General features: G+C 49.0%; 1 protein-coding gene across 1 annotated transcript in view; it reads right to left on the minus strand.

Annotated features, from left to right (window-relative positions):
- Window positions 1-14,768: 14,768 nt before the first annotated feature.
- PTPN21 (protein tyrosine phosphatase non-receptor type 21) overlaps window positions 14,769-21,386 on the minus strand; it is a 75,742-nt gene continuing 69,124 nt past the window's right edge. Inside the window, exons 14-19 of the mRNA XM_070469745.1 lie at window positions 20,686-20,823; window positions 19,380-19,601; window positions 17,056-17,184; window positions 16,671-16,905; window positions 16,124-16,284; window positions 14,769-15,643 (exon numbers count right to left, since the gene is read on the minus strand). Of these exons, the coding sequence (XP_070325846.1) occupies window positions 15,515-15,643; window positions 16,124-16,284; window positions 16,671-16,905; window positions 17,056-17,184; window positions 19,380-19,601; window positions 20,686-20,823 (1,014 nt within the window). The 3' untranslated portion in view covers window positions 14,769-15,514. The remainder of the gene's footprint in view (window positions 15,644-16,123; window positions 16,285-16,670; window positions 16,906-17,055; window positions 17,185-19,379; window positions 19,602-20,685; window positions 20,824-21,386) is intronic.

Below are 21,386 nucleotides of genomic sequence, written 5' to 3' on the forward strand. Positions count from 1 at the left end.
CACACATGTATTATTTATCGAAGTTTCTGTGGATCCAGAGTCCAGGCACAGCTTAGGCGGGTCCTCTCTGCTTTTGGCCTCACACATCTACAAGCCAGGGCTCGGTGGGGCCACGGGGGTAACTTCTGCCTCCAGACTTTGTCAGGTGGTTGGCAGGATGTCTTTCCTTGTAGCTTTCGGTTTGAAGGCTTCGGTTTCCTGTTGGCCGTGCCCACTGGAGGCTGTCCACCGTTCCCTGCTGCGTGGCCCTCTCTGCAGACCGCTCACAGCATGGCCGCCTGCTTCTCTGAGGCTAACGGGAGAATGACGGAGTCTCAGAAAACGGTCATGATGCGGTGCGTCACAGGAGTGACTTCCATCACCTTTGCCATATTCTTTTGGTTAAAACAAGTCACAGGTCCTGCCCACATTAAGAGGCAGGATACAAGGGTGTGAATGCGAGAAAGAATCACCCAGCTCCCCTTGGGGTCTGTGGACCACAGTTTCTGAAGTCCCTTTCCAGGGGAACAGATTTTACCAAGACATAAGTGACTGCAGGCACTGGGGGAAAGGTCGAAAATCTGGAGTAGCTCCTAAAACATGAAGCGTTGTCTGCTGTCATCTTGGGGCTTCCCTGCTGGCTCAGGTGGTAGAGAATCCGCCTGCTATGCAGGAGACCTGGGTTCCACCCCTGGGTCGGGAAGGTCCCCTGGAGGAGGAAGTGGCAGCCCACTCCAGCATTTGTGCCTGGAGAACCCTGTGGACAGAGGAGCCTGGCGGGCTACAGTCTACGGGGTCACAAGAGAGTCAGACACGACTGGGCGACTGAACAACAGTATCTTTCGTTTCTTTCCTCTCACTCTCCTACAGTTTCTAAAGCCTCAAGGCCTTTCTGGTCATCAGTGAGCATGGATGGCCTATTGACTGTCTGAAACGCCAACCCTTCTTGTGCAGATGAACGTCCTACCAGGCCCCGTCTGATACCCTCCTCGTCTGTACACTTCATGAACGGGATCCTTAACTGAATTCAGATACGTCTCAGGAGACTCATCTCTACTTAGGTCTTTTCAACCACTCACAGCCATGGAAATATTTGAGTAACTGTTACAGAACGGTTTCATGCCTGGGCACCATGGAGGATAAAAAGATGAATCAGAATATGGGTGATGACCCAAATGTTGTTCTAGAAATTTAGCAATTTCCTCCAAGTATCTCATTCTTTAATGTAGGCTTTTAGCATTTTTCTGCCCACATGAGTGTTTCCCAAAAGGTGGTGCGTATCACTGGAGGTATTAGACCTGGTTTCTCGTGGTGGGTGGATGACAGTCTCCAGTATGGGAAACTTGAGAACCCAGGCTCAGGGACGGCCTGCAATACAGTCGGGCTGGGTACCCAGCGTCCTAGGCCCCAGGTCACCCTGCCCCCATCTTCCCTTGGCCCTACCAACCGTCTGCTCTCACCTGTGGAGTGCTTATCTTACCCCCAACAACAAAAGACGCAAAGTACAGATCCGGCAACTGGAAAATCTAAACTGTGCCAAGATCTGTCAAACTTCTGAAATAAGGGATTTACTTGGCTTTCGGACTTCTAAATATGCTATGTCTTATCCAAGAAATTAGCCATTTTCTAAATCGTGTAGAGAATAAATTTCAATATTGTAAGCCTAAAAGACTTCATTTGCGTAATTTACTATTAAAAAGATATATATTGAAATAAAGAATTATGTAAAAGCCATTCTTTGAAATACTTACAGCATAAATATATGTTATGCAAAGTATGTACATGGGCTTCCCTTGTGGCTCAGCTGGTAAAGAATCCCCCTGCAATGAGGGAGACCTGGGTTCGATCCCTGGGTTGGGAAGATCCCCTGGAGGAGGGCATGGCAACCCTCTCCAGGATTCTGGCCTGGAGAATTCCATGGACTGTGTAGTCCATGGGGTCACAAAGAGACACGACTGAGCGCCTTTCCCTTCACTTTCAACAGCCCCCGCCCCGCATCCTGCAGCCCTCTTTCACCCTGTCCCCTCTTTCCTGGCGCCCGCCGCGTGTCCCGTCTCCCGTCACTCACACGTGCCCCCTCCGTCCTGTCTGGGGCTCCTCCCCCCAGCCCCAGCCTCACCACCACGGAGCCCGCGCCCCTTGCCCATGTCGGCTCCCGTTTCCCTCCTTGGCTGGAGCTTGCCTGCTGCCTTCCTGCTGCGTCTCCACACTTGGGGCCCCACCCCAGACCCCCTGCCCTGCTCTGACCCCTACCTTCCAACTCTGGGTACAGCTCTTGTCTCTGAGGCCATGGCCCATCCTGACTGTATCGGTTTTAGGGTATTCTGTTGTTGTTATCCCTAGGATTCCCTGTAAGATTTAAAGAGATGAGCTGGTTTAAAGAAACATTAAAAGTGGTTCTCAGATGGCCAAGGTTCTGTAAAGGTGAAGTGGATGGTAAGTCTGGGAAATGCTGGCTTAGTCCCAGATCAGGATATTAATTTCTCTTTCCCTCTGCTTCGCCCACAGCTCATTCTCTGATTTGCAGAATCATTGATGAGTGTTTTGAGCCCAGTTGCTCAGACTTGATCCTTACGAGCTGTGACGTTAAGCTGGTTACTATAACCTTCCTCCTGCTTTCCATGTGCTGAATCGAGTAGTTACAGAGCCTTCATTGCAGGGCTGTAAGAAGTTAAACAGGTTGTTTGAGAAAGACTCACAGGCCGCTACTGTTACTGTAAAACAGATCAACAGACCATGTCACTCCCTTCTTTAAAAAACAAGCCAAACTGAGTTTCCGCTTGCCAACCAGAAAAGGTACAGGCCCCGTTGCGTCTTTCCTCCCAATTCATCTCTCACCAGGCTCGCCCAAGCATCCTCAGCATCTTCACTGCTTCTCCCCAAATAGGTCCCTCTGCTCTCCGCCCCTGCATTTGCCACCATCTCCCTTCTGGGGCCCCCTGGGGCCTGCGCCGACTGCCCAGAGGGAATGGAACACAGGAACCTTGAGCGGCTGCTCCGACAGATGTCCCCCTGCTCTGGGTGAGACCTTCCACGTCTGGACGCCCAGAATGTCTGTGCTTTGAAGGCCAGCATAGCTGGCTCTCAGGAGTCTCAAATTCAGTCCTAAATAGAACCCCATTCTTAAAGGGCTCATACAAAATCTCATATTCTAGAACCTAGGGCGGAAGCAGCAATCTGAATAAAGTCTAGGTTGGACGTTCCTGCCAGTCTGGAGAGACTCCTGGAGAGGCAGGGGGCGGCTGGAGCCTGCCCTGGGGACTCAGGCATCAGCCGCAGCACGTGGGGAGCTTGTTGTACCATGTGGGCGCTGGTGCTGGCCAGCACCCTTTTGGAATCCGGCCTCAAGCTTATTTGGAGGCGGTCATGGCAATCCGCTCCAGTATTAATGTTCGGGGAAGCCCACGGACCGAGGAGCCTGGTGGGCTACAGTCCACACAGTCACAAAGAGTCGGATACGACTGAGCGACTCTATCTGTCTGTCTCTAGCTTACTAGCCTCAGGACCCAGCTCGGCCCCTGCCCACAAGCCCGTAGGCACCAAACGGCCAGCTGGGCAGGGACGCAGCCCCACTGACCTGCAGACTGTTGTTTAGTCGCTGAGTCCTGTCCGACTCTTTGCGACCACCAGGCTCCTCTGTCCATGGGACGCTCCTGCGAGAGTACTGGAGTGGGTAGCCATGCCCTTCTCCAGGGGACCTTAGACTGGCTGCCGGCCAGCCTAAGACCCCCGAGCCCACAGCTGCCCCGGGGCCCAGTCCTGGCCCCCCACACCAGCACACAGCACACGGCAGGGGACCTGGCGCCCCGGGACTGCGCCCCCTCCACCAGCCCCAGGCCCCGTGCGTGCCCCCGGGCGGCTGCTCTGGCCTCAGGGCCGGCCTCGCCCGGCAGAGGGCCCGGCAAAGGCCAGCCAGTGTGGGAGCTCTTTCAGCCCCACGGACAGACAGATGGACGGCCCGACACCAGCCTCCGGACCCAGCCCCCGGAACAGACCAGCATCTCACGTCTGTCGAAATGGCCGCCTTCGGAAAGACCACAAGCGACACACGCTGGCCAGAATGTGGAGAAAAGGGAATCCTCGAGCACCGCTGGCGGGAACGGAGGTTGGCACAGCGACCGGGAACAGCACGGAGGTCCTCAAGAACCAAAAGCAGAACCACAAGACACAGCAACTCCAGCGGGACGGTTCCCCGAAGAAAAGGAAACACGCGTTTGAGAGATACACGTAGGCCAACGTTCACAGAGTTATTTACAACAGCTGAGATGGAAGCAACGTAAGTGTCCGGCAACAGATGCATGGATAAAGATGTGTTGTGTGTGTAAATATGTAATATGCATGTGTGTGTGTGTGTGTGTGTGTGTGTGTGTGATGGAATACTACTCTGTCATAAAAAAGAATGACATTTTTCCATCTCCATCAACATAGATGGACTTGGAGGGTTTTATGCTTAGTGAAATAAATCAGAGAAAGCCCATACTGTATATCACTTACATTTGGAATCTAAAAAATATAACAAACTAGTGAATATAACAAAAAAGAAACATGTATAAAAAAAACTAGTGCTTAGCAGCCAGGAGAGGGACGGGGGAGGGTCACACAGGTACAGAGGATTAAGACATACAAACTACTAGGTATAGAATAGATGAGAGCAAGGCTATATTTTACAGCACGGGGAATAAACCCAGTGTTTCCTAATAACTATAAACGGAGTGTAACCTTTAAAAATCGTGAATCACTGTGTTATACACCAGAAACATATATATTGTAAATCAAGTACACCTCAATTTCGAAAATAATGATAACAATTTTTTAAAAGATGAGTTGACCATTGTTTTTCCTGTGAAGAAGAATATTCTTTTATAAGTTTTCTGCTGCTGCTGTAACAAGTTCCACAAACGCAATGGCTTAAAATAAAATCTACCAACTCACAGTTCTGGAAGCCGGAAGTCATAAAATCAAGGTGTTGCCAGGCCTGCATTCTTCCAGGAGGCTCTGGGGAGAGTGTGTTTTTCACCTTTTCCAGTTTCCAGCGGCCGCCTGCATCCCTTCACTGTGGCCCGTGCCTCCATCATCAAGGCCAGCTGTGTGGCATCTTCAAATCTCTCTCCTCTGCTTCTCTCGTCATGTCTCTGCTCACTCTGACCCTCCCACCTCCCTCTTAGAAAGACCCCGTGGTTCCTCTGGGCCCACCTGGATGATCCCGGACAGTCTCGTCTCAAAACCTTGATTTACTCACATCTGTAGAGTCCCTTTTGCCATGTAACATTCATAACCTCGGGGGACTAGATCATGGGCATCTTCGGGGGCCCATCAGTTGACCACGATTGTAAACATCATTAACCTAATAGAAACGGTCTAAATAAACCTTAATGCCTATTGATTGTAGCTTGGCTATGTCATGAATCCCAGGTTGCAGTCTATACTGAACATTTGTGACTTTTCCATGCTCAGCTTCTGATTCAGAATGTTTAGACATGGGATATGCTTCAAGAATCTGGATTTCAACACATTTCCAGTGTTGCTGATCCAAAAACAAGCCCATTAATAAATGAAGTGAACATTCAACCAATGACACGTTGCACTACCTTGTCAGTCCTAACGGAAATCAACCCTGAATATTCATTGGAAGGACTGATGCTGAAGCTGAAACTCCAATACTTTGGCCACCTGATGCAAAGAACTGACTCATTGGAAAAGACCCTGGCGAGAAGGAAATGGCAACCCACTCCAGTATTCATGCCTGGAAAATCCCATGGACGGAGGAGTCTGGTGGGCTATAGTCTAAGGGGTCGCAAAGAGTCAGACACAACTGAATGACTTCACTTTATTTATTTATTTAAGCAAGAAGCGACATAGCACTCATGGAACCAATATTGGAAGGCATTAGCAATCCTAACACCAGGATTAGCTTTTCTTCAAACGCTTAGGTAATGTTTTTCACTAATGCTCAAATGTTCTCCTGTCGGAGTTGTCTCTGCCCTGTTTACCAATGGGAAGAACAGAGCCCACTTCTATCCGGACACCACCCACACAACAGAGTGAATCACAGCTCAGAGCTAGTGAAGTTCTCTTCTTCATCACCAAGATTTCCCCTACTTTGTTGCTTCAGCTTAATGAATGAGAAACTTAAAGGAGAAGATGAGGATTAAAGGGACAATAGATACTAAAATGCATCCCCAGAGATTACTTTTCTAAATGGATTTGGAGACAGGAAATCAATAATCTAACTTGAGGACTGGAAAACTGAATTGAAACATTGTCTTCCTCTAATAGTATCTAAAATTAAAGAAAGATTCTGTAGTCCTTATTAAAAGTAAACACAAAGTAAATGTTGGTTTTAATTCCTTAAAAAAAAAAAAAAAAGACCCTGATGCTGGGAAAGATTGAGGGCAGGAGGAGAAGGGGCCAACAGAGGATGAGATTGTTGGATGGCATCACCGACTCGATGGACATGAGTTTGAGCAAACTCCAGGAGCTGGTGATGGACAGGGAAGCTTGGCATGCTGCAGTCCATGGGGTCACAAAGAATTGGACATGACTGAGCAACTGAACAAAATAAGTGAAGTGGACACTCAACTAATAAGATGCACCACAGGGATGATTGTGTGAGAAACTCTGCCAACCTGCAGGGAAGTACATAAATATTTATTCTTCAAATATATTAATTGTTCCACAAATGTCCTGATTAACAAAGTTGGCTATTTTGACAAGATGCATTCTAACTAGTAAGTGATTGATGATGGTGGAGATGTGTGATGACTATAAACAACTGAAAGAAACATCTATTGTCTGGAACATAATTTAAAATAACCCATTGAGGAAATGGGATTAATTATACACCTCTGTAATAAGAACTAAAATGAAAAAAAAAGACAAAACAGCTGTAATTGTACTTTTCATGCACAAATAATATCTTGCTTCAATATTTATATTATGGCAAAAATAGACTATAATATATTCACTTCACATATATTACATTCATTCAAACTTTTTTGCCCATTAAATGTACACACTTTTACAAACCAATGAGTTTAGAAGATTTAAGCTCTTCTGATTATATGCTTTTACATTGTTGATCACCAGACAGTAGCACATAAAATTGCTTTTTAAACTAGAAAATACTAGGCAACTATGTATACAACGTGATTTTAAAAAGGTAGAATTTCCAATGCATTGCTTGAAACTTATAGGGAACTTTCTGAGAAAATGTACTTCATAAAAATTGTCTCTAAATATTTACATTTCTGAGGACATTTGAGTCATATTAACAGCAACTGAAATTTTTAAATACATTATTATCTAGATATTCATTTTTAAACTATGCTTTGCTTAATTTGCTATGGGTGGGGTTTAGACTGCTTCAGTTTTTAACAAAGAAATATACAACAAACTTCTGTATTGTTGCAATGCAATCTTCATCTGGACTAAGTAGCATTTTTAAAATTTGGAATATCTCCCTCTTTTAAGCACAAGAGAGTGAAACACTGAGGTATTTTCATAGGAAAATATTTAATGTTCGCAGGATAAAAATTGTTTTATATTTTAATGTAAAAAATTACTTGAGAATACAGTAAAAAGCAAAAAATATATTCTAATGGCCCAATGCCAACCTCCGGAGTAAGGTTTAACAGTTCATCCAAGTTTTTTAAGGCTTAATACTTTTAAAAATATTTTTATTTTCTCCCTTCATTTTCAATGTGTTGCTTAGAGATTGAATACACTGATAACTGTGTAATAGCTCAATTCTACAATAAGAAATTAGGCTGCTTACTTTTAATATAGAATTGAAAAAAAATCTAATATGGAGAGTCTAAACTGACACTAACAGAAAAATCCTCAAAAAGGTTAAGAATCATTCCTGTACAATAACTACTTCAACTTCTCTATTGAGCCACAAACCCAAACTATGCAAATAAAACCCACCAGAGCACTACTAATCTAAAAGTTATCACAAGTTATAGCATTTTTTTCCCTTTTTTTTCTTTCATCTTTTTGTTTTGTGGGCTTAAGATTTTGTTTTACTTTTAATCTCGTTTTTATCAAACCTGTTCTGGAAATGTTTGTCACCTCTAGACAGTACTTCCTTTTTTTCAGGCTATTTGTTAGACTGACAGCACAGTGCATGCATGTCAAGTCGTGTCCGACTCCTTGCAACCCCATGGACTGTAGCCCACCAGCCTCCTCTGTCCGTGGGATTTCCCAGGCAAGAATCCTGGAGTGGGTTGTCATTTCCTTCTCCAGGGGATCTTTCCGACCCAGGGATGGAACCCACTTGTTTTTTTTTTTTATCTCCTGCATTGACAGATGGATTCCTTACCAACTGTGCTACCTAGAATTCCTAGACTAGGAAGACTGAACCAGCATGGTAATTATTCCAGGAAAAGTACAAAACCATTAGATCCCTTCAGGACACTTGACTCTTAAGATTAAATCCTGTTTCAATAAATATTTCTCATTCAACAGTCCATTAATTTCATGTGATTTCTAATAAATTTCTGGAAAAAGATGTTTGGAGACTCGTAGCATTTATTATAGAGTAATCTGACCTGTGATATTTGCAACTCTTATGAAAAATGAGTGACTAAGCTTATCTTCCTCCTTTATTTGTTCAGTTCTCCTCAGCTGATAAATGAGCATATGGAGGTGGAAGGCCATTACCATCACATCAGTCTACCCAGAAAGTGAGGGCCAACAGATTCATGTCCGGGATAACCCAGATAATCCAACCGTCGGAACTCCCTTGGTTGGTACAGACCCTGCTCCTGAGAGTGAATACATCTTTTCCTCACTAAGCTTTAAAGCTTGAATTTAAAATACACATGAGCATTAGAAATGTTGGTGGTGACAACCGAAATAAAGGACTGGTCTTTATACAGTTTTAAAACCCCCTACCAGTCAGTTTAAAATTGCAGATTCATTACATTGGAATCATGTACTGCTATAGCCAGTGTGGGGACACTATAGATTCAAAGCAAGGCATCGTCGAGATTTTAAATGGTCCTTTTATACGACACACCACAAAGTCATGTGTAATGGAAGGAATCATGTTCAAAAGATCTGCCTGATAAGTAATTTTCGAAACTTTTCCAACAGTTATGTTAGCCACACTGTTAGTTTGAGTGCATATTTGTGTGCTAAGCTGCTTCAGGCATTTCTGACTCTTTGAGACCCCATGGACTATGGCCCACCAGGATCTCTGTTCATGGGGTTCTCCAGGCAAGAACACTGGAGTGGGTTGCCATGTCCTCCTCCAGCGGAACTTCTCAAGCCGGGGATCGAACCTGCATCTTTTTTTTTTTTAATAGTGAGACAGTTTATTAATCACTTTAATCAAATGGAGATAGAAAAGTCAAGGTATGCCCATATGTTTCTAGAGTGAGGACCAGAAATGTGGTTTGAGAGTGGGATGCTCCATTGTTATTCAAAATGCAGGAAGTCAGATAAAATGTCTTTCTTGTCAAGAGGAAGACAGTATTTTTAAAACATACACATGCATTCTATACACCTCTGCATAGTGACCATACAAAGACATCTTCTGATAGTTTCCTGGGTACAGGCCACAAGACCACCATACATATAGTTTTCTAGTAAGATCCTTTGTATTATTTTTGTAATTAATCTCCCTTATATGAATAGCAAACCAGGGATATCCATTATCATAGCAAATGCTGGTGCAGTGCAAACCTGCATCTCTTATGTCTACAGGTAGTTCAATTATTCCCTTCTTGTCACCCATTTATATTTATTTATAATATTAAAAGCATAATTTAAAATAAGTATACAGTTACTCATTGGAAAGGACCCTCATGCTGGGAAAGACTGAAGGCGGGAGGAGAAGGGGATGACAGAGGATCAGATGGTTGGATGGCATCACCGACTCGATGGGCCTGAGTTTGGGTAAACTCCGGAGTTGGTGATGGACAGGGAGGCCTGGCATGCTGCAGTCCACGGGGTTGCAGAGAGTCGGACACGACTGAGCGACTGAACAACAGCAACATGTGCTTACTGTCTCTTTCTGAACCCAGCAACACATTGGATAAAGCTGATTTACTCCAGTTTTTAGAAAATGAGTATTTTACGTAGTTCTGGAAATACACCACCAGACAGGCCCACCTCACACACGTGTGACCTGCAGACACTCCAGCTGCGGGAACACTCGCCTGGGGCTCCTGCGTCCTCAGCTGGGGGTCGCGGACCTCCGGCCACCTCCCTGGCCCAGGCCCACCTTCCCCCACCCCCACCCCCACCTCCGGGCCAGGACCACCCCCAGGCAGACAGGGCGGAAGCGGGCAAGGCAGGGGCTGCTGCCAGCTCACCCGCCTCCACCCGGCGCCCCGCTCACCGCCCCTGGCCCTGGCCTTCACACGCCACCCGAGTTTCTCAAAGGATGGGACGCTCGTGACATGGAATTCCCTCACGAAACACTCATCAATCTGACTTCAGCTGCTTGCTGAGGACCAGGCCCACTGCCGGTGCTCGCGCCAGCAGGGTGCAGCGGGGAGGAGAGTTGCCAAGTGTTTCTCTCGGAGTACTGATGTGACTACCCTTTCAGACCCCTGTGGTTTCAATAAGCTTCGGGAGAACAAACCAAAGGCGTTAGGACCCACTTATAAGTAATGTTTCCCTTTGTAGACAATACTTTCACATTCATCAAGTTTCACATTCATCGGGGCTTTTAGAGCATAAACTACCTGTACTACGCCAGTTAAACCACCCAAGGACCCTTTCGGTTATTTTCTAAAATCATCTGTCCACACTCCTAACACATGCAAACCTTAAGCCACCAAACTTTGATTTTTTTCTCATTTTTTTTTAAAAGTAATTATAGATACTTAGGGTAAATGAAGCTCTATTGCAGGACTTTGAAAAACTCACTTTCTATCAAGAATTGTTTTCCCTGACAAATTCCTAATGGACCTAGCCCTCTATTTTTGAAGTGTCGTCTGTCCCTCAGTTCAAAAAAAAAGGGGTCCCCTCTAATTTAGAACATTTTAATAAGCTTTAAACTGAAAAGAGATAGTTGAGCTTCTTCTATCTGAAATGTTGATAGAAAGAAAATTCCCTCCATGTCTATCCAAAAGAATTCCTTTTAAAAGTCTGATTTTTTAAATGATCTATAATAAACTGAAGTTTTTTATATTTTAATAAGACCACTGGAGTGGTTCGACCCTGGGTCTCCTGCATTGCAGCCAGATTCTTTTGAGCCACCAAGGAAGCCCAATATAAAGTTTTATGTTACATGTAACAAGGACACTTATATTTCCTTAATATTGCAAACATTAAGTTACTGACCCACTTGAAAGGACTGTTTTCTTTTCCTGAAGCAGCAGCAGAAAGGCTGGCCATGCCCTGCTGCTGTCACCCATCCTCACTCCTGCCTGGGGCGTCTGTCCCCACCTTGGTCTTCCCGGGAGCTTCTGGGCAAGCACAGCCTCTGTCTCAACCCTGCCGACATGGTTTGAAGGCTACATTCTAGGGCTTTCTGCATGTTTCACAGCGGATGTTCCAGAAGGAAATAAGCAATGAAGATTGCAATTCCAAATGAGGTTCTAAAATGAACACTTCTTGTGTTCAAAACTATCCACTAGAGCATTTTATCAAAAGATCCTGCTAATCAGGAGACCTGATACCAGAGATGCCAACACCCATCAGTGGAAAACACTGGTTTGTAACCTACTTTTTGTGAAGATGCACATTTTGGTAATTTTGATATGAAACTAAGAATATCAACAAACAAAAGTCACTAAAATACCAAAGCGCTGTGTAAGTTTGGCAGACAGAACATCCTTAACTCAGACATGGTGAGCCGATGAAACCACAACATTCTACAGCTTGACCGTGATAATCATATGACTTCAAAAGTCCAGAAATGTAGATTTATTTTTATTCAGAAATACTTTCATATTCTCTAACTCTTCATCAAAAGTTTAAAAATTCAAAACGGACACAGAAAAATTACATGGGTCTTAGAAGCTATGTCAAACATGCGAGTTTTAAGAGTGACATTTACACAGTGTAATTTAGCCCTCGTAAGTAATTTTCTTATAATCAAATTATGACAGGAACACAAACATACCATATATTACTCTTTAAATTTTTGTTTTACAATATGTTCTTGTCAATGGGACACTTCAAAATGTTTAAACCTGACAGAAAAGCATTAAAAAAAAAAAGTACCAATGGAGGAAGAAAGTATGAGGAAACACACCTGTCCTTTACCTGGTGTGAAGATGGGAAACACTGCACTAAAAAACTCTTAACCCATTCTCCTGGAGAGCGCCTTCTGAATATCTACACTTGGGTCTATTGTTCTTTAAAATCATTTTAGACTTAAAATCAATTCTTTGTTCCCAAGTGAGAAAGAGGCCCACTTCCAATATTCACTTTCATTGATGCCCTCTGCATTTCCTCTAAAGGGGCTGGTTTCTGGGTCAGAGTTAGGCAGGGACCCGCTGTAAGAAGGAAACCCAGTCTCACAGCTAACCACAGACTCAGTGGTGCAACAGTGAGCGGAACCGCTTTAGGAGCGAACCCGGCATCGGAACCGTCCCTCGGATACCGCTCACTGGGGGAAGGAACCCTGGGTTTGATGTTTCGGAAGCTCGACGTGTTGGAGAAGCAGCCTCAGGAAGAAGAGGGCTCCTCAGCTAAAGGCGCGGGCCAGTCCTCCTCACCTCCTCGGCCCGCGGGGACCAGCCCTTCGCAGTGCCCCTGCCCGCGGGGCGGGGCCTGAAAGGGGCCTGGGGGCGCGGAGGTGCGGGAGCCCGAGACGGCCGCTCGGGGAAGCTAGAGGATTGAGGAGAGGAAACCCCGGGGCGCGGAGGTGCGGGAGCCCGAGACGGCCGCTCGGGGAAGCTAGAGGATTGAGGAGAGGAAACCCCGGGGCGCGGAGGTGCGGGAGCCCGAGACGGCCGCACGGGGAAGCTAGAGGATTGAGGAGAGGAAACCCCGGGGAGCGGAGGTGCGGGAGCCAGAGACGGCCGCTCGGGGAAGCTAGAGGATTGAGGAGAGGAAACCCCGGGGCGCGGAGGTGCGGGAGCCCGAGACGGCCGCTCGGGGAAGCTAGAGGATTGAGGAGAGGAAACCCCGGGGAGCGGAGGTGCGGGAGCTGGAGACGGCCGCACGGGGAAGCTAGAGGATTGAGGAGAGGAAACCCCGGGGAGCGGAGGTGCGGGAGCCAGAGACGGCCGCACGGGGAAGCTAGAGGATTGAGGAGAGGAAACCCCGGGGCGCGGAGGTGCGGGAGCCCGAGACGGCCGCACCGGGAAGCTAGAGGATTGAGGAGAGGAAACCCCGGGGAGCGGAGGTGCGGGAGCCCGAGACGGCCGCTCGGGGAAGCTAGAGGATTGAGGAGAGGAAACCCCGGGGCGCGGAGGTGCGGGAGCCCGAGACGGCCGCACCGGGAAGCTAGAGGATTGAGGAGAGGAAACCCCGGGGAGCGGAGGTGCGGGAGCTGGAGACGGCCGCACGGGGAAGCTAGAGGATTGAGGAGAGGAAACCCCGGGGAGCGGAGGTGCGGGAGCCAGAGACGGCCGCACGGGGAAGCTAGAGGATTGAGGAGAGGAAACCCCGGGGCGCGGAGGTGCGGGAGCCCGAGACGGCCGCACCGGGAAGCTAGAGGATTGAGGAGAGGAAACCCCGGGGAGCGGAGGTGCGGGAGCCCGAGACGGCCGCACGGGGAAGCTAGAGGATTGAGGAGAGGAAACCCCGGGGCGCGGAGGGTGCGGGAGCCCAAGACGGCCGCACGGGGAAGCTAGAGGATTGAGGAGAGGAAACCCCGGGGAGCGGAGGTGCGGGAGCCCGAGACGGCCGCACGGGGAAGCTAGAGGATTGAGGAGAGGAAACCCCGGGGCGCGGAGGTGCGGGAGCCGGAGACGGCCGCTCGGGGAAGCTAGAGGATTGAGGAGAGGAAACCCCGGGGAGCGGAGGTGCGGGAGCCCGAGACGGCCGCTCGGGGAAGCTAGAGGATTGAGGAGAGGAAACCCCGGGGAGCGGAGGTGCGGGAGCCCGAGACGGCCGCTCGGGGAAGCTAGAGGATTGAGGAGAGGAAACCCCGGGGAGCGGAGGTGCGGGAGCCCGAGACGGCCGCACGGGGGGCTAGAGGATTGAGGAGAGGAAACCCCGGGGAGCGGAGGTGCGGGAGCCCGAGACGGGAGGAGAGGAAACCCCGGGAGGTCTTGGACACCACGGTCGTCTCCGGAGGCCCCGCAGGTCTGGGCTGTGGTGTGGGGAGAGGAGGTGAGACTATTAAACCCGTGCCTTCTTTCAACCAAAAGAAAACAAAAGCCTCTTTGTGGCTTCTTTTAAACCTGATTTGTTTAAAAAAAAAAAAAGGAAGAGAGCTGCAGGCGGAAGAGCTTCAAGGAAACAGGGAGCTGCTGCCCGTGACAGGCCCGAGTTTCCCGAGATTCAGCCCCCACTCTTCCCGAACCGCGCTCTGCCCCGGCGGCTCAGTATGAGAGCAGGTGACACTGCGTGCTTCGTAAAGACCAGGCAACTTGCATTCACCACCCTGCACTTCCTCTGCGCGTAGTCTCGTCCTAGTCATCCTACGCACTCTTACCCCATCCCTTCCAAAACACTTTCAATGTCTGTTGTTAAGTACTGTTTCACCTATAAGGCAATAAATATATTAAAAACTCAGGTTTGCAAACAAAAAAAGTGCTTAAAACCATCTTATGCAACTGTTTTTCACTTCATTTTCAACCAAAAAAAAAAAAAAAAACCACATTTGGGTTTATGAATAATACTGAAAAAAAAATAGTGAATCTGATTCTTCCCATACATGTTTTTTAAAAATGTGCCTTTATTTCCCATGTTAACTTACATTAACTGACTCATTTCCGTACCTTAATGAGTTGAACTCTTGCTTGGAAAATATAGAAGGTACAAATATATAGAACTTTTAGGACTAAAAACTTTTCTGAATATAAAAATGCTTTCTATACTTCAAAAATAACACTTTTAGATTCTTGTTGTAGTTTTGGGTTTGGTAACTTAAGTACCCAAGGTTTTTTTAAAAAAATAACAAAATAACATGGTTTTAAATACAAAGTTATCTAGGAACCACTCACATCTATGGATCAACCCCACGAAAAGTTTAGTTCCTCAACAAGAAAACCCCAAATATTCTCGTCATAAAATAAAATTCCATTATCAAAAACTAGCTTAAGATAGAAAACTGTGCGCCTTAGTGATTGCCAGAACCGCCCAGCATAGCTTCAGTAAAACACAGAGAGCTGATCCAGCAAATACCATCTCCACAAGTGTGCGAGTTCTGCAGTCAGACAGCTGGACCCCGGCAAGCTGCGGCCCTGCCATCGGCACCCTCCTTCCCAGCGCAGCGCCTCCACTTCGGCCCCGCCCGGGTCCTCCCGCCGCTCATCCCAACCCGGCGCCTGCATTCTTCCCGCCACCTACGCCCGCCGCAGCGCCCGCGGGGGTCGGCGCCACGACAAAGCGCCAGTCGGCCAGCACGCCTCCGTCCTTTCTGAGCTGTGAAGACCTCCGTGACCGTCTCGGAGCGTGGGGCCTAGATGAGCCGGGAGCCCCGGAGGAACTGGATGAGCACGCGGTACACGAACGTGTACTGGCAGAGGGTCTGCACCATCAGCATCCGCTGCCGCCGCAGCAGGTCCAACACCCGCGGGACGTCCAGAGCCTGGCGGGGGGAGGGGGGTGAGGGCGAGGCTCCCGGACCGCGGGGACGGGGGCCGGGGGCGGTCCTGGGGGACCCTGGCCGCAGGCAGGCAGCCTCTTTGCTACTCGGCATCTCCATCGGAGAAGCTCGAGGACGTCTGTGCGGAAAGCCCTGGCCGTGGGGGGTGGGGGTGGGGGTGGGGGTCCCTCTGTGCCCGGCCCTGTTTCCGGCCCCCCTCACCCCTCGGGGGGTGGAGGGGTGGGGGTCCCTCTGTGCCCGGCCCTGTTTCCGGGCCCCCTCACCCCGAGGGGGGGTGGAGGGGTGGGGGTCCCTCTGTGCCCGGCCCTGTTTCCGGCCCCCCTCTCCCCTCGGGGGGTTGGGGGGAGGGGTCCCTCTGTGCCCGGCCCTGTTTCCGGCTCCCCTAACCCCTCCGGGGGTGGAGGGGTGGGGGTCCCTCTGTGCCCGGCCCCCCTCTCCCCGCGCCCACAGAGGAGCAAGCACCTCGTTGTGCTCGAGGCAGGCGATCATGATCTCCGACAGAATGACGACGCCCGTCCGCCCCACGCCCGCACTGCAGTGGACCAGCAGCGGGGGGTTCGGGCTTTTGGGTTCGCTCGTGCTGTTCGTATGGCGTCGAACAGACTGGATCTCCTCGAGGTATGCTGTGAAACGTGGGTGACACAGACAGACACAAAGGGCCTTAGGCCGAGCAGACCGACCATTTTCAGGTCGTCTCCACTGGCTGAGAAGGCCCCAGACAGAGCACCGGGTGCCGATGAACCAGCCCAGCTACTGACCCGCAGGGTGGTCTCGGGAGAGTTCCTGCCTTTACCTGGAAACCGGTTTTTCTCATCCGCAAAATGAAAAACTTCAGGGAACAGGAACTGCCTGGCTCACTAACCAAGTTATACTCTAAAACGTCTTCTGCTAAGCTTTCCCCGAATGCTTGAAATTTTCAGTTTAAAACAAGCCCAGCCTCGCATGCAACAATACAGAGGCGAGAGAGCAGCTCTGGGGCGGCCTCCGGCGCGGGAGCGCAGACACTCACACAGAAAGCCCTTGAGGTCCTCGGGGCAGCCGTGCTCCGGCCAGTCGGTGTACTGCAGGTGCCAGATGGTCCGCTCCTGCCCGCTGAGCAGGTGCTTCATCTTCAGGCCCGTGGTGGCGTAGCAGCCGGAGTCCGTGCGGAAGCGCGTGGTGATCTTGAACCGCCCGTAGGTCACGCTGTTGTGCCTCGAGCCCAGGCGCGGCCAGTACCTGAAGCTCTTCTCCCTTCCGCCCTCCTGTCAGAGACAGCGCTCAGAAAGCGGCCGAGGATGCCCCTGCACGGGGAGCCGCGCCCCCGCCCCTTCCCTAAAGTCAGGACCCACAGCGTCACCGTCACTGCCCGGCTGAGGCCGCGAGAAGACCACGGGAGAGAAGTGAGCCCTCACCTCCTCCGCCGTCACCATGGCTATAATCGCGACCCCCTGCTCCCACACCATCTGCCAAAACTCCGGGCAGGTGTTCTGCAGCGGTCCCTGAGTGGCGATGTAGTCCCACTCGATCCCACGGACACAGACCTGAAATTAGAAACGGGCTTTTTAGAAACGAGTGTGTGTGCGTAACACAGGCATATACACTGGTTCGTGGTAATACTGGAAAAGGGAACTAAACTATTCAGATGAAGACTTTCATCTTATTCTTTTTCCTTGTTAGTGTAATTTCCATTACTGACACTTTTATAAGCATAAGCGTTATGAATTTATATAATGTCTACATGTGACCTGTATATATTTCCTTAACCTCTCCAAATCTCAGTTCTCGTCTGCACAATAAAAATACTCCCTGCTCTCCTCTTGTCGGGATTGCTCGAGTCAACATATTCAACGCCCTGCACACGTCACGGTGTCAATAAATGGCTGTTATTCCTGCTGTTAGATGGTTCTTCTGAAAACAACATCAGCATCATCGCACCCCAAAGTTCAAACACAATCTTCCCTCGTGAAGCACGCCGCACAGTAGGATCAAGTACAAGCAGTTAAGTCAAAAACCTAAGTCAAATGTCAAATTTCTAGGGGGAAAGAAAATGTCTTCCTACCTAAGGCGTTCACCACTGAACTCCTGAGCCAGATCACTCTCCATGATGATACTAAATTTCCACTTAAGATTGAAATGGGTATTAAGATTGAACACCTCCTTGAAAACATTCTCGTAATTATGAGAGCTGTAGTCAGGAAATGGGCTTAAATCTCGGCTCCCCCATACTGAGTGATGACCGTAATGGGCTTCCAGAGTGCCCCGGGTAAACCCTGGGACGAAGACGCAGCCCGAGTCACGCCCCCGCGCTCCCACACGGCCCCAGGGCCCATAGTGAACAAGGACCAGGGCGAGGGGCTGGGGGCTGGGGGGGCCATGCACTTTCCGACTCAGAAGTCAGTACAGCGGCCCACACGGCGCACTGCAGGGTGATCTGGGAATTCCTCCCGCTGCTGCTGAAGACCTCGAAATGCCACCATGGAGCCTCAGCGTTCTTCAACTCTCACCCCTCCAGTCGAGGGAGACGGGGTACACGATTCCAAAGAAGTGCTCCTCAGTCAGGTCCAACTCTGCACAACCCCATGGACTGCAGCCCTCCAGGCTCCTCTGTCCACGGGATTCCCCAGGCAAGGATGCTGGAGTGGGGGGCCGTGCCCACCTCCAGGGGATCTTTTCAACCCAGGGGTGGAACCCAGGCCTCTTATGGCCCTGCACTGGAGGGTGGGCTCTTTACCACTAGCGCCGCCTAGAGAGCAAAGCTTGTGCGTGGAACTCTGCTGGCTGCTCTGTGGCCGCCTGCAGGGGAGGGGGTTTGGGGAGAATGCATGCCTGCAGGTCTGGCTGAGTCCCCTCACTGTGCACTTGAAACCATCACAGCATGGTTAATCGGCTGCACCTCTGAACCAAATTAAAAGTTTTTAAAAACAAAAAGCTCATGCACAGATTCCCAAAGACTGTCAAGGGCAGACTGCTGGGTCCGGGAAGTCTCACTTGCGAAATGGCTCTCATCCAACGTCACCTGCAAACTGAATAAAATGTGGGAAAGAAGAAAGGTAACACCTGATCATGAGGATACTTCCTCATTCACTCACTATAAGGAAACATCTTCTTTCCAGAGTTAGGAACTGACTGTGCAGCCAGCGTGAACAGAGGCGGCGACGATGGAGAAGACAGAGCTTCTGGCTTTTCTCACCTCCCCCAGATGGACCATCCCTTTTTCCACTTTACTGGGCGGAACCTTACTCAGGTACATGGCATTACCCTGTTTCCGGGGGGGAATGCGGCACCGCTTGCCCACGGAACAAAACGGTGTTTAAAAAGGAGTGAGAGAGTGGGCAAGGAGCGCAGACGGGCTCCAGTGTGAGGGACGGCGTTGGTGACACCACCCGACACACACGTGCGTCACACCAAAATGCACGGAGGTGAGTGACAAGGGAAAACAAGCCATTCAGCTGCTCCTGAGAGAACCTGTGAGCTAGAGAGGGCTCCAGATTCAGAAGCACCAAGTGCTCCAGGCAGACGGACGAGCAGCCCGGAAGTCCTGGGGACGAAGCTGGGGCCAGGGGAACCAAAGACCATCCCGCCCTGGGGTACGGATTTACCAGCCTGCAGAACAGTCTGTCAAAATGGTTCCAAACGAGGGTGTTTTTAGAAAACAGACTTGAAAGCAAGCCTCACCCCTCTTGTGTTACTCATTTAACTGCAGGACTCTGCCCCACCATTCTAACACTCCCCTCACCTTGATGTGGGAGGCGTTGATGTAGCCGGTGTTGTTCTCCTTGGTCGGGACCAGCTCCACCCTGGCGTCGTCGTAGGGAAGCACATCCTGGAACCGATTTCTTTCTGCGTTTTCAGGGAGGCGGGCTGTGGAGCACTCGCCGTCAACTAGCCGTTTTTTAAGAATTCTTTCATATTCTGTGAATACCATTCCCTGCTCTAACCGCTGTTCCAGAATTTTACACTGAAAAACACAAAGTGAGGAAGAATATGACTGCAGTCACAGGCCACACGCAGCTGCATCCTGACTGCATGTCTGAAAACTCGCTTTCTGCCTCAAGTCTAATGTTATCCAATACTGAAAATTCTAGGTGAAACTGAAGTTAAATTTAACAAGTCATTACAATGAAAGGACAAATGAAATAATCTTCTTGGTGAGAAATATAATGCAAACTTCTGTTTAAACTTGTTCTAGAATAATTCATTGAATTCATTTTCTCTAAATCTATAGTCAATCACTTGACCCCCTTAGAAGGTTTGGGACTGACGCATATACACTGCTGTAGTTAAAATGGATAATCAACAAGGACCTGCTGGCAAGCACAGGAACTCTGCTCAATGTCAGGTGGCAGCCTGGACGGGAGAGGGGTTTGGGGGAGAATGGATACATGTACACGGATGGCTGAGTCCCTTTGCTGTCCACCTGAAAATATCATAACATTGTTAATTTTAATTACCTGACCCCCTAAGAATAGAAAATTCTCCTGGAGAACAGTAAATCCTAGAGTAGGATAATTAATTCCAACTTCTATGAACAAGAGCTTCAATTTTGTAATATGACATATAAAACACTAAAATAGTCAATGTTGGAAATTATCTCCAGGATCCAGCTGTAAGCACAGTAATTTCTGCTTAGCATAATTCACGCCTGCCCAATTTTGACAGAATAGAACCTCACAGCAAATACGTCTCAGTCACAAGGAAAGTTTTGAAAAACTCAGTAACTGTTCACTGTTAAAAGGTTACGATATCAGGACAGCAGTCATTGTCTGCTTTCTTTCCTATGAGTACTCACATGCAATTGCTGATTTATTCTAACTTTACGGCCACAAGAAGGTAAATAACAACAGCCAGAAAATCAACATTTAGCCTGAAATGATCTATTGAGGCATTTATAAGCTTGCCCAGTTTTGCAGTCCAGGTGACAAAGTTCCTAATACTCCTGTGAGATTATCAAATGGCTTAGAAAATCCAGCAGATTCTCAGGAAGGCGGCTCTGCTGCGCGGCTGTCCCCGAGAAGGCGGGCGGCCTGCGGTCCTGTACGTACCCTCTCATCATTAGTGGCTCTGGCCGGCACGTCCTTCTCCTCATCAGGCAGCGGCAGTCGAGACAGGGAGAGTCCATTTAGAGCAGCCAATTTGAGAGGACCGATTTTTTTTGCATCTCCTCGGCTCTTTTTCATTCCCTGCAAAAATATTTACAGGTATATATATCAAACATACATGCAGGCAATCCCTCTGAGAAGAGATTTCAGTGAACTGAAGACAGGAAAGAAACAGAGGGAGGGAAGGTTCTCCTAAACCAACCACCGCAGAAGAGATGAGATGATGACGCTCACACACACACACACATTTGTTTCACAAATATGAGGAGGAAGACATTCCATTCAAGGCCAAAGCCCTGATAAGTCTTCCAGATAGAAGGTTTTGAAATGCAGCTGGTTTCAGGGCTCTGTTGTAATGGAAGGTGAGGTTCCAAGCAGACGGCATTCCTTCACGGGATTCAGAGGGCTCCTGAATGTCAAACTGTGACACGCACGAAACTCAGCTGCAGTCCACGCTGAGGGTTCGGATGTCGTGGCCTGGCTGTAGTGAGCTTTCACACGGCAAAACGACAGCTTCTCCTCAGTGTTTTCTGCGGCGGCTCTGCTGCGTCCTACAATCCGTGGCAGACTCGTGTGACTCGGGTTAGACTACCACACTTCTGGTAAATGCTGCCTTTTCAAGTGAAGAAAACAGCAGGGCCAAA

The sequence above is a fragment of the Odocoileus virginianus genome, chromosome 6 (genome assembly GCF_023699985.2).
Source record: "Odocoileus virginianus isolate 20LAN1187 ecotype Illinois chromosome 6, Ovbor_1.2, whole genome shotgun sequence".
NCBI lineage: Eukaryota > Metazoa > Chordata > Mammalia > Artiodactyla > Cervidae > Odocoileus > Odocoileus virginianus.